Genomic DNA, 13,241 nt, shown 5'->3' with positions numbered 1-13,241 from the left:
GCATTGTACCTAGTTGGTTCCTCAATTAGTTGAACTAAGTAGTTATCATTAAGTGTGTTTAAAAACATATTGCCCCTATCAGTATCACATGAATCGTTTTTCCAGTTTACCTCTGGATAGTTAAAATCTCCCATCACTACTATGTCTCCTACTCCTGCTGCTCTTTCATTTTGCTTTAGTAACAATTCCTCATCAGATACGTTAATACCAGGCGGCCTATAGCATACACCCAATACTAACTTTTTTATTCCTTTTTCCCCACATGCAATTTCTACCCATAATGTCTTGGCAGTGTCTACAGTCTCCTCCTGAATATCTTTCCATATATATCAGGTTTTAAAAACGGCTTTACGTAAAGACACACCCCTCCACCCTTTTTATTTAGTCTATCTCTCCTAAACAGTGTATAGCCCTCTAGATTGACTGTCCAATCATGAGATTTGTCCCACCAAGTTTCAGTAACCAATCCATAGCACTGTATTTTCATTCCTGATTTATGCCCCATACATTATTTGTTTTTCCCTCCTTATATTCTATTACAGTATATTACTTCCCCCTTCACTGATTGCGCCATGTCCCCTCACCTCTCATCTCCATTATTACCTACTCAGTTACTGCATTTTAAATCAGTGCTCCCCTCACTGAATGTACCCCATTATTACACCCTCACTCACTGACAGCATTGTATATGAGTGATCAAGGCTGACAACACTGCAGGACTGGAGACAAAGGCATGTGCTGGAGCCAGCATCCAACAGCTGTCTAATCACTGACAGCCTGCTGGGAGTATTCAGCCAGCCCAGTACTCTGACATTTTTGACGGTGGTCGCAGTCCGCCGGAAATGCCCCCCACACAGCCTTATCGGCGGGTACCCCTGGGACCCACTTGGCCACTTGAGACCTACAGGGCCCTAAGCAGCTTCCTTGGTTGCCTTGTGGTAAATCCTCCTCTGCAACCCTAAGCCCCAATGTTTCTTGTTTTTGTGTGTATGCAATTGCAAATGAGTTTGCGATGGCTCCGCTTAGCGTCTCCTCATTTCAGGGTTGCATCTAACCAACATTAACAGTTCAGAAGCCTAGAAAATTGCAACTGCATTTGCGTAGAAACAGGAATTAGGCCCTACGTCACACGCAGAGGCGGAACTACCGCCAGTGCAACCAGTGCGTTGCACTGGGGCCCACCACTGTCCAGGGGCCCAAAGCATGTAATGAGTCAAACTGACTCATTACATGCCGCTGTGTGCTGCGGGCAACCGCTGCCCGCAGCACACAGCCACCCGCAGGACACAGGGGAGGAGAGGAGCTCAGCTGCCACGGGGGGAAGGAGGAGGAGGGAGGTGGAGGAAGGAGCCGCAGCAGCGCTGTTTTATTGGTTGAGGTGCTGCTGCTGTCCCTCTGTTTCACTATAGGCTGTCTTCCGCCGCTGTGAAGCGCATCCCAGCATTCACAGCGGCGGAGAACAGCCTATGGTGAAGGACTGGGACAGCAGCAGCAGCAGCAGCGCCTCCACCAATAACACAGCACTGCTGCGGCTCCCTCCTCCTCCTCCCTCCACCTCCTTCTCTCCTGCCCGGGGTCTCTGGAGAAGCTGCACCGAGGAGCCTGAGCCAGCGGAGAGAGTAAGTATATTTCTTTCTTTCTCTTTCTTTCTTTCTTTCTTTCTTTCTTTCTTTCTTTCTTTCTTTCTTTCTTTCTTTCTTTCTTTCTTTCTTTCTCTCTTTCTTTCTTTCTTTCTTTCTTTCTTTCCAAAAAGGGGGACTGTCTGCCGTAATATGTAAAAAGGGGGAATCTGCCTACCGTAATGTGTAACAAGCGCACGCTGTCTGCCGCCATGTGTAAAAAGGACACGCTTTCTGCCGCCATGTGTAAAAAGGGGACGCTGTCTGCCATAATGTGTAAAAAGGGCACGCTGTCTGCCGTAATGTGTAATAAGGGCACGCTGTCTGCCGCCATGTGCAAAAAGGGGGCGCTGTCTACCGTAATGTGTAACAAGGGCACGCTGGCTGCCGTAATGTGGAAAAATAGGACGCTGTCTGCCGTAATGTGTAAAAGAGGACGCTGTCTGCTGCCATGTGTAACAAGGGCACGCTGTCTGCCGTAATGTGTAAAAAGGGCACGCTGTCTGCCATAATGTGTAAAAAGGGCACGCTGTCTGCCGCCATGTGTAAAAAGGACACGCTGTCTGCCGCCATGTGTAAAAAGTACACGCTGTCTGCCGCCATGTGTAAAAAGGGGACGCTGTCTGCCATAATGTGTAAAAAGGGGACGCTGTCTGCCATAATGTGTAAAAAGGGCACGCTGTCTGCCGTAATGTGTAATAAGGGCACGCTGTCTGCCGTAATGTGTAATAAGGGCACGCTGTCTGCCGTAATGTGTAAAAAGGGGGCGCTGTCTGCCGTAATGTGTAATAAGGGCACGCTGTCTGCCGTAATGTGTAACAAGGGCACGCTGGCTGCCGTAATGTGTAAAAAGAGGACGCTGGCTGCCGTAATGTGTAAAAAGAGGACGCTGTCTGCCACCATGTGTAAAAAGGGGACGCTGTCTGCCCTAATGTGTAAAAAGGTGAATCTGTCCGCCATAAGGTGTAAAAGGGTCTCTACCTGGTGTGGTGGTGCTACTGTGCGGCGTAATTTGAATAATGGAGACTACTGTGCAACGTTTTATGAATTGGTATTATTTTGTGGCCAAACCCCTTCCCCACGAAGCCACGCCCCTATGTATTTTTTCGCATGCCTACGGCGCGCACTGCCCCTGTTTTGCATGCAGGGGTGGGGCTCCAATGCCGTTTCTTGCACACAGTGCTAAAATGTCTAGTTACGGCACTGTTGCTAGGTATCCATTTCTTTGGCCCTGAGCAGGTCCCCCTCATCAGATCCTCTCCAGGGGTGAGGGGGTGGACTTGGATGGGATGGGGGGGGGGGGGCAAAGCATTTTGTCGCACCCGGGCCCACCGCTCGTTAGTTCCGCCACTGGTCACACGCTTCTGTACGGAGACTGAGCTATGCCATGTTCAAGAAAAAACTTCAATAAACAAATAGATGATGTAAATGCTTTGGTGGAAAATAGAACAAAAGAGTTAAAAGTAAGTTATTTCATGAATGTTGTATGAAGATGTTAATGCTTTTATTAACCTAACACCACTGTACTGTAAGGACTATCTGAACAGTGAACATTGAAAATGCCAAATGATTAAATGATACTGTTTCCTGTAGCTTTTTATTTATAATTGTGCACTTTTAAACTATTAACAGTAATATACATGATTTATGGAAAAAATGAAGAGGTAATATAATGAAAATGTACAATGCACATCTATTGTCCATGTCTGTCCCACATATACTGATTTCACATTGGTGCATTAGTAATAAAGTGCTGCGTGTCAGGAATTATCCAAACGCTGATGTCCTTTTTCCCAAATCAGATCTGACCATGGGGGTAATTCTGAGTTGATCGCAGCTTCAAGTTTGTTAGCAATTGGGCAAAACCATGTGCACTGCAGGGGAGGCAGATATAACATGTGCAGAGAGAGATAGATTTAGGTGTGGTGTGTTCAATCTGCAATCTAATTTGCAGTGTAAAAATAAAGCAGCCAGTATTTACCCTGCACAGAAACAAAATAACCCACCCAAATCTAACTCTCTCTGCACATGTTATATCTGCCTCCCCTGCAGTGCACATGGTTTTTCCAAATTGCTATCAAAAATCCTGCTACGATCAACTTGGAATTACCCCCAATGTGAGAATTCATCAACAATAAAGGAGACAGGTTCTTTTGGATAAACCTTGGATAAACCCAATAAAATATACAGTATTAAATCTCCCAGAGCCAAAACTGTGCAACAAAATTGCTGATTCATGCTGATAAATATTGAGTGATCAACCTCCATTTTCTCCATAACACTTCTGTAAACCCTCCCACCCCCATATCCCAATAGCTTATTCTCTATCTAGATCTTTGTCTGCTTCTCCTCCAGAATGGGGTCTGGACTCATTTCATAAAAGTTGTCTGGCAATTTCTTCTTCACATCAACATCATCCACTTTCTCATCCTCATCCAGCAAGTCATCGGGATTTACAGGGACAAAGAAGTAGCCCATGATGGAGAAGATGATGCTGACAGCAATCAGGAGAGCAGCAAATAGGACAAATTCTGCCCACTGTGAGGTGAGAGACAAAGCGTCAGTCATGTATGCATCAGAGGGACACTAATCTCTCAAATGCCATATTCTGTATGTGACCATAAAGAAGACGAGTGCTGTGAGGTGAGAGACAAAGCGTCAGTCATGTATGCATCAGAGGGACACTAATCTCTCACATGCCATATTCTGTATGTGACCATAAAGAAGACGAATGCTGTGAGGTGTTGATTACGTTGGGGCAGATTGAGGCAGTGTCTTAGGAAGTGAGATTTTATCTTGGGACACTCTTGTGTCTGTTTGTTACAAGGAAAATTAAGTAAAATGTAACTTTTCTTCATATCCATAAAGATTAGGTGGGAAAAGAATGGCAAAAGTAAAATGTTCATATACGTGTGTATAGAAACAATTTAACAAGGCTGTGTAAATTCAGTCTATTTTTCAATAAATTTTCTTGGACTGTGCTCCTGTCTGATGAAGTCCAGGCTTGAGATGCCATAAGGACGAAACACGTTAAGGAACAGAGACTGAACTGTATCTACTACACATCAGATAAGCTATTTTAACATTATTTTGATGTACGGGTATTTGCTTTGTTTTTTAACAATTAAACTGGTGTTAAAACTTTATTACACTATTTTGGCTACCTTCTTTCTTTTCATTTGTGATCACTGAGCATTAGAAGTACCATGAGGTTCTGGAGCTGAAGGGAGAAATCTATCCAGTTCGGGAATTCCCATTTGGAGAGCGTGCGATTTAATGAAGTGGTTAACTCCACTCATGATGGTACTTGCGTTTTTCTAAGGGTGTTATTGAACTGGTGGAGGTTTTCATTTGAAGGATCCTAATATACTGCACTAGTAGGCGCTGTTTTCACCTTCTTTCTAGATCCATCAAAACAGACCGACTGAACACCGGTCACCTGGATTACGGCTGCCACCCTGTCAGAGGGAGTGTGGATTGGAGACAGAGAAATTGGACATTACCACTGTCTCTGGACTAAGACTCTCTTTATTTTCACTCACTTGGTGTAGCGCTAAGTACCACCTTTTTACCGATATATATATATATATATATATATATATACACACACACACACCCTCCCTGGAAGTGCCCACTATGCGTATGTGGTTAGGCTGACCACGCAGTGCAGCACTGCTGGCAGCCCTCACAGTATGTAGCAGGGAGGGGCTCCTTTAAGAACAGGTGCTCATTAATACATCCGCTCGATGTGATCGCTTATTGCAATACGATCCTGGGAAGTAAGATTGCTCCCAGATCACATTGAATATGAGATCTATGATAAATAGGCCCCAAAATAGTTTGTTTTCAAAAGACAACTTTTCCCTGTAGCCTGAACAAGCAAAGCGGAGCCCTAAGGTATAGACATAAGAAGGGCAGCACCCTGTCCTAATGTTTGAACTAAGCAAGTGGCAAGTTTACAGTGATGTTTAAAGGTTGGGAAGGAGGAGTGACATGTCACTCAAGTTGATTACAAATATGTTCTAAGTGCACCCTGCAGTAGTTCTATACGGAATACATATGATATCCCAGCAGACGAGATGTTGGCTGTCAGTAAGCGGCATCCTGTCTGCCGGACTCCTGGCAGCGAGTCCGCTCGCCATGCTTTGCGACCAGTGACTCGCTGCACTCACAACAGGTTATATTCCCACTCGGTTGATGGCATGGACCCGCCAACTGAGTGGGAATACGAGGACATGGTCAGGATTCTGGGCATCTGTATTTTACAGATTTTAACGGTTGTCGGGATTCCGGGTTCGGTCTCCTGAACGCCGGGTTCCTGACAGCCGGTATTGTAAATGTATCCCACTATACCTCTGTAAACCCGTTGAAACATTAACTCCTTCATAGTTTATAATTAAGATGCTAACACCTTTGGTGATGTAACGGAATGAATAACGATGACAGTTTGATAGCATATGGAAGTAATTTAGCACCATTTAAAAAAAAAAAATGCTTGTCTCCACTTCCATAGAACCCAGGAGGATAACATACCTCCCAACATGACCCTCTCCAGGAGGCACACAATGCTCTGCTTCTGGACTTTTCTCTTAATTTATGATTACCAGCACCTGTGTTGAACAGCTTAATGGATAAGAAAGGTGTTTCAGCACAGGTGAGGGCAATTAGAAATTAAGAGAAAAGTCCAGAAACAGAGCATTTTGTCCCTCCTGGAGAGGGTCATGTTGGGAGGTATGGGATAACAGGGAATTATAGGCTATTGTGAAGCTGTCAAATTTTTCCATATCCCTATATGAACATCTGACAACAAGATAACTGCTTTTACATATGCAAGGAAATAAATATAGTCTGTCAGAGTAGGGATTAAGATACTACCTATAAACAAGTTACTCGTGTGTTATAACTTCATACCTGCTCCAGCGATCCTGCCTGAGCCACAATCAGCACAATCACATTGCCAAAGGCTATGGTGAGCAGCCACCCGGCCTGCAGAACGGCCTTCATGCTGGCTGGAGCCTGGTGGTGTAAGGCAGAATGTTAGTTATTCCAACTGAAAATAGTTCCTCTCATTGAACAATTACGGCTCAGAATATGACCAGCATAGGGCTATGCTCTAGATCACAGCTTCATATTAATTTATTTTCATGTATTTTTCTACTTGCTATACAGACAAGTAGCCACTGTCAAGTTAATTGCAAATTGTGCATTGCAAGTACAACTCTATTTACAAAGATCTAATGGTGCATACACATGGTGCGATTTCGGCTTATGGCAGATATCGGCTAGAAACTGCCTGGAAGCATGAGCCTCTGATCTAGCCAATATCAGCCCTGCCTGCACAGCCTATTTTTTCTTACAATGCCGATCCTGCTGGGGTGCACATTAGCATCAAAAGAGCATACACACGGTGCAATTTGCACTAACTTTTCTTATGATTTTGACTATATAGTCAAAATCGTAAGGACAAATCACACCGCGTGTACACACCATAAGACATCTGAAACTGTAAAACAAAGTCTAATAAAGAACCAATGGTGGAAAATTAAAGCTACCAGCATATGAAATCCAATTTTGCTTGATATTGGCAGGGGTTTACAGGTGCCAGCCCAGATTAGAAGTAGTATTCAAAACATGCAAATTAAGACACATTGTAACTAGAGATGAGCGGGTTCGGTTCCTCGGAATCCGAACCCGCCCGAACTTCATGTTTTTTTTCACGGGTCCGAGCGACTCGGATCTTCCCGCCTTGCTCGGTTAACCCGAGCGCGCCCGAACGTCATCATGACGCTGTCGGATTCTCGCGAGGCTCGGATTCTATCGCGAGACTCGGATTCTATATAAGGAGCCGCGCGTCGCCGCCATTTTCACTCGTGCATTGAGATTGATAGGGAGAGGACGTGTCTGGCGTCCTCTCCATTAGAATAGAGATAGATTAGATAGAGAGAGAGAGATTGTGCAGAGTCGCAGACAGAGTTAGTTTACCACAGTCAGTGACCAGTGCAGTTGCTAGTTAACTTTTATTTAACATAATATATCCGTTCACTTCTCTCTGCTATATCCGTTCTCTGCCTGAAAAAAAAAACGATACACAGCACAGTCAGTCACACAGTGTGACTCAGTCTGTGTGCACTCAGCTCAGCCCAGTGTGCTGCACAGTCATCAATGTATAAATTAAAAGCTTATAATTAATTGTGGGGGAGACTGGGGAGCACTGCAGGTTGTTAGCAGGAGCCAGGAGTACAATTATATTAATTAACAGTGCACACTTTTGCTGCAGGAGTGGTGACCAGTGCCTGACCACCAGTATAGTATTGTTGTATACTACTAATATCTCTTTAAATATCAACCAGTCTATATTAGCAGCAGACACAGTACAGTGCGGTAGTTCACGGCTGTGGCTACCTCTGTGTCGGCACACGGCAGGCAGTCCGTCCGACCAGAATTGTATTATTTATTATTATATACCTACCACCTAACCGTGGTTTTTTTTTCATTCTTTATACCGTCATAGTGTCATCCTAATTGTTACGAGTATACTACTATCTCTTTATCAACCAGTGTACAGTGCGGTAGTTCACGGCTGTGGCTACCTCTGTGTCGGCACACGGCAGGCAGTCCGTCCGACCAGAATTGTATTATTTATTATTATATACCTACCACCTAACCGTGGTTTTTTTTTTCATTCTTTATACCGTCATAGTGTCATCCTAATTGTTACGAGTACACTACTATCTCTTTATCAACCAGTGTACAGTGCGGTAGTTCACGGCTGTGGCTACCTCTGTGTCGGCACACGGCAGGCAGTCCGTCCGACCAGAATTGTATTATTTATTATTATATACCTACCACCTAACCGTGGTTTTTTTTTTCATTCTTTATACCGTCATAGTGTCATCCTAATTGTTACGAGTATACTACTATCTCTTTATCAACCAGTGTACAGTGCGGTAGTTCACGGCTGTGGCTACCTCTGTGTCGGCACACGGCAGGCAGTCCGTCCGACCAGAATTGTATTATTTATTATTATATACCTACCACCTAACCGTGGTTTTTTTTTCATTCTTTATACCGTCATAGTGTCATCCTAATTGTTACGAGTATACTACTATCTCTTTATCAACCAGTGTACAGTGCGGTAGTTCACGGCTGTGGCTACCTCTGTGTCGGCACACGGCAGGCAGTCCGTCCGACCAGAATTGTATTATTTATTATTATATACCTACCACCTAACCGTGGTTTTTTTTTCATTCTTTATACCGTCATAGTGTCATCCTAATTGTTACGAGTATACTACTATCTCTTTATCAACCAGTGTACAGTGCGGTAGTTCACGGCTGTGGCTACCTCTGTGTCGGCACACGGCAGGCAGTCCGTCCGACCAGAATTGTATTATTTATTATTATATACCTACCACCTAACCGTGGTTTTTTTTTTCATTCTTTATACCGTCATAGTGTCATCCTAATTGTTACGAGTATACTACTATCTCTTTATCAACCAGTGTACAGTGCGGTAGTTCACGGCTGTGGCTACCTCTGTGTCGGCACACGGCAGGCAGTCCGTCCGACCAGAATTGTATTATTTATTATTATATACCTACCACCTAACCGTGGTTTTTTTTTCATTCTTTATACCGTCATAGTGTCATCCTAATTGTTACGAGTATACTACTATCTCTTTATCAACCAGTGTACAGTGCGGTAGTTCACGGCTGTGGCTACCTCTGTGTCGGCAGTCGGCAGGCAGTCCGTCCATCCATAATTGTATTATTATTATAATATATACCACCTAACCGTGGTTTTTTTTTCATTCTTTATACCGTCGTCATAGTGTCATACTAGTTGTTACGAGTATACTACTATCTCTTTATCAACCAGTGTACAGTGCGGTAGTTCACGGCTGTGGCTACCTCTGTGTCGGCAGTCGGCAGGCAGTCCGTCCATCCATAATTGTATTATTATTATAATATATACCACCTAACCGTGGTTTTTTTTCCATTCTTTATACCGTCGTCATAGTGTCATACTAGTTGTTACGAGTATACTACTATCTCTTTATCAACCAGTGTACAGTGCGGTAGTTCACGGCTGTGGCTACCTCTGTGTCGGCAGTCGGCAGGCAGTCCGTCCATCCATAATTGTATTATTATTATAATATATACCACCTAACCGTGGTTTTTTTATACCACCTAACCGTGGCAGTCCGTCCATAATTGTATACTAGTATCCAATCCATCCATCTCCATTGTTTACCTGAGGTGCCTTTTAGTTCTGCCTATAAAATATGGAGAACAAAAAAGTTGAGGTTCCAAAATTAGGGAAAGATCAAGATCCACTTCCACCTCGTGCTGAAGCTGCTGCCACTAGTCATGGCCGAGACGATGAAATGCCAGCAACGTCGTCTGCCAAGGCCGATGCCCAATGTCATAGTACAGAGCATGTCAAATCCAAAACACCAAATATCAGAAAAAAAAGGACTCCAAAACCTAAAATAAAATTGTCGGAGGAGAAGCGTAAACTTGCCAATATGCCATTTACCACACGGAGTGGCAAGGAACGGCTGAGGCCCTGGCCTATGTTCATGGCTAGTGGTTCAGCTTCACATGAGGATGGAAGCACTCAGCCTCTCGCTAGAAAACTGAAAAGACTCAAGCTGGCAAAAGCACCGCAAAGAACTGTGCGTTCTTTGAAATCCCAAATCCACAAGGAGAGTCCAATTGTGTCGTTTGCGATGCCTGACCTTCCCAACACTGGACGTGAAGAGCATGCGCCTTCCACTATTTGCATGCCCCCTGCAAGTGCTGGAAGGAGCACCCGCAGTCCAGTTCCTGATAGTCAGATTGAAGATGTCAGTGTTGAAGTACACCAGGATGAGGAGGATATGGGTGTTGCTGGCGCTGGGGAGGAAATTGACCAGGAGGATTCTGATGGTGAGGTGGTTTGTTTAAGTCAGGCACCCGGGGAGACACCTGTTGTCCGTGGGAGGAATATGGCCGTTGACATGCCAGGTGAAAATACCAAAAAAATCAGCTCTTCGGTGTGGAGGTATTTCACCAGAAATGCGGACAACAGGTGTCAAGCCGTGTGTTCCCTTTGTCAAGCTGTAATAAGTAGGGGTAAGGACGTTAACCACCTCGGAACATCCTCCCTTATACGTCACCTGCAGCGCATTCATAATAAGTCAGTGACAAGTTCAAAAACTTTGGGTGACAGCGGAAGCAGTCCACTGACCAGTAAATCCCTTCCTCTTGTAACCAAGCTCACGCAAACCACCCCACCAACTCCCTCAGTGTCAATTTCCTCCTTCCCCAGGAATGCCAATAGTCCTGCAGGCCATGTCACTGGCAAGTCTGACGAGTCCTTTCCTGCCTGGGATTCCTCCGATGCATCCTTGCGTGTAACGCCTACTGCTGCTGGCGCTGCTGTTGTTGCCGCTGGGAGTCGATGGTCATCCCAGAGGGGAAGTCGTAAGCCCACTTGTACTACTTCCAGTAAGCAATTGACTGTTCAACAGTCCTTTGCGAGGAAGATGAAATATCACAGCAGTCATCCTACTGCAAAGCGGATAACTGAGTCCTTGACAACTATGTTGGTGTTAGACGTGCGTCCGGTATCCGCCGTTAGTTCACAGGGAACTAGACAATTTATTGAGGCAGTGTGCCCCCGTTACCAAATACCATCTAGGTTCCACTTCTCTAGGCAGGCGATACCGAGAATGTACACGGACGTCAGAAAAAGACTCACCAGTGTCCTAAAAAATGCAGTTGTACCCAATGTCCACTTAACCACGGACATGTGGACAAGTGGAGCAGGGCAGGGTCAGGACTATATGACTGTGACTGCCCACTGGGTAGATGTATGGACTCCCGCCGCAAGAACAGCAGCGGCGGCACCAGTAGCAGCATCTCGCAAACGCCAACTCTTTCCTAGGCAGGCTACGCTTTGTATCACCGCTTTCCAGAATACGCACACAGCTGAAAACCTCTTACGGCAACTGAGGAAGATCATCGCGGAATGGCTTACCCCAATTGGACTCTCCTGTGGATTTGTGGCATCGGACAACACCAGCAATATTGTGTGTGCATTAAATATGGGCAAATTCCAGCACGTCCCATGTTTTGCACATACCTTGAATTTGGTGGTGCAGAATTTTTTAAAAAACGACAGGGGCGTGCAAGAGATGCTGTCGGTGGCCAGAAAAATTGCGGGACACTTTCGGCGTACAGGCACCACGTACAGAAGACTGGAGCACCACCAAAAACTACTGAACCTGCCCTGCCATCATCTGAAGCAAGAAGTGGTAACGAGGTGGAATTCAACCCTCTATATGCTTCAGAGGTTGGAGGAGCAGCAAAAGGCCATTCAAGCCTATACAATTGAGCACGATATAGGAGATGGAATGCACCTGTCTCAAGTGCAGTGGAGAATGATTTCAACGTTGTGCAAGGTTCTGATGCCCTTTGAACTTGCCACACGTGAAGTCAGTTCAGACACTGCCAGCCTGAGTCAGGTCATTCCCCTCATCAGGCTTTTGCAGAAGAAGCTGGAGGCATTGAAGAAGGAGCTAACACGGAGCGATTCCGCTAGGCATGTGGGACTTGTGGATGCAGCCCTTAATTCGCTTAACAAGGATTCACGGGTGGTCAATCTGTTGAAATCAGAGCACTACATTTTGGCCACCGTGCTCGATCCTAGATTTAAAGCCTACCTTGGATCTCTCTTTCCGGCAGACACAGGTCTGCTGGGGTTGAAAGACCTGCTGGTGACAAAATTGTCAAGTCAAGCGGAACGCGACCTGTCAACATCTCCTCCTTCACATTCTCCCGCAACTGGGGGTGCGAGGAAAAGGCTCAGAATTCCGAGCCCACCCGCTGGCGGTGATGCAGGGCAGTCTGGAGCGACTGCTGATGCTGACATCTGGTCCGGACTGAAGGACCTGACAACGATTACGGACATGTCGTCTACTGTCACTGCATATGATTCTCTCAACATTGATAGAATGGTGGAGGATTATATGAGTGACCGCATCCAAGTAGGCACGTCACACAGTCCGTACTTATACTGGCAGGAAAAAGAGGCAATTTGGAGGCCCTTGCACAAACTGGCTTTATTCTACCTAAGTTGCCCTCCCACAAGTGTGTACTCCGAAAGAGTGTTTAGTGCCGCCGCTCACCTTGTCAGCAATCGGCGTACGAGGTTACATCCAGAAAATGTGGAGAAGATGATGTTCATTAAAATGAATTATAATCAATTCCTCCGCGGAGACATTGACCAGCAGCAATTGCCTCCACAAAGTACACAGGGAGCTGAGATGGTGGATTCCAGTGGGGACGAATTGATAATCTGTGAGGAGGGGGATGTACACGGTGATATATCGGAGGGTGAAGATGAGGTGGACATCTTGCCTCTGTAGAGCCAGTTTGTGCAAGGAGAGATTAATTGCTTCTTTTTTGGGGGGGGTCCAAACCAACCCGTCATATCAGTCACAGTCGTGTGGCAGACCCTGTCACTGAAATGATGGGTTGGTTAAAGTGTGCATGTCCTGTTTTGTTTATACAACATAAGGGTGGGTGGGAGGGCCCAAGGATAATTCCATCTTGCACCTCTTTTTTCTTTTCTTTTT

The 13,241-nt window shown here is 45.3% G+C and overlaps 1 protein-coding gene across 1 annotated transcript in view; it reads right to left on the bottom strand.

Moving 5' to 3' along the window:
- Window positions 1–3,664: 3,664 nt before the first annotated feature.
- The window catches only part of SLC15A2 (solute carrier family 15 member 2), a 102,129-nt gene continuing 92,552 nt past the window's right edge, over window positions 3,665–13,241 (bottom strand). The window contains exons 22-23 of the mRNA XM_063934047.1: window positions 6,531–6,635; window positions 3,665–4,157 (exon numbers count right to left, since the gene is read on the bottom strand). Of these exons, the coding sequence (XP_063790117.1) occupies window positions 3,948–4,157; window positions 6,531–6,635 (315 nt within the window). The 3' untranslated portion in view covers window positions 3,665–3,947. The remainder of the gene's footprint in view (window positions 4,158–6,530; window positions 6,636–13,241) is intronic.

Source organism: Pseudophryne corroboree, chromosome 7, assembly GCF_028390025.1.
Source record: "Pseudophryne corroboree isolate aPseCor3 chromosome 7, aPseCor3.hap2, whole genome shotgun sequence".
NCBI lineage: Eukaryota > Metazoa > Chordata > Amphibia > Anura > Myobatrachidae > Pseudophryne > Pseudophryne corroboree.
This window is presented reverse-complemented; position numbering and strand designations above follow the sequence as displayed.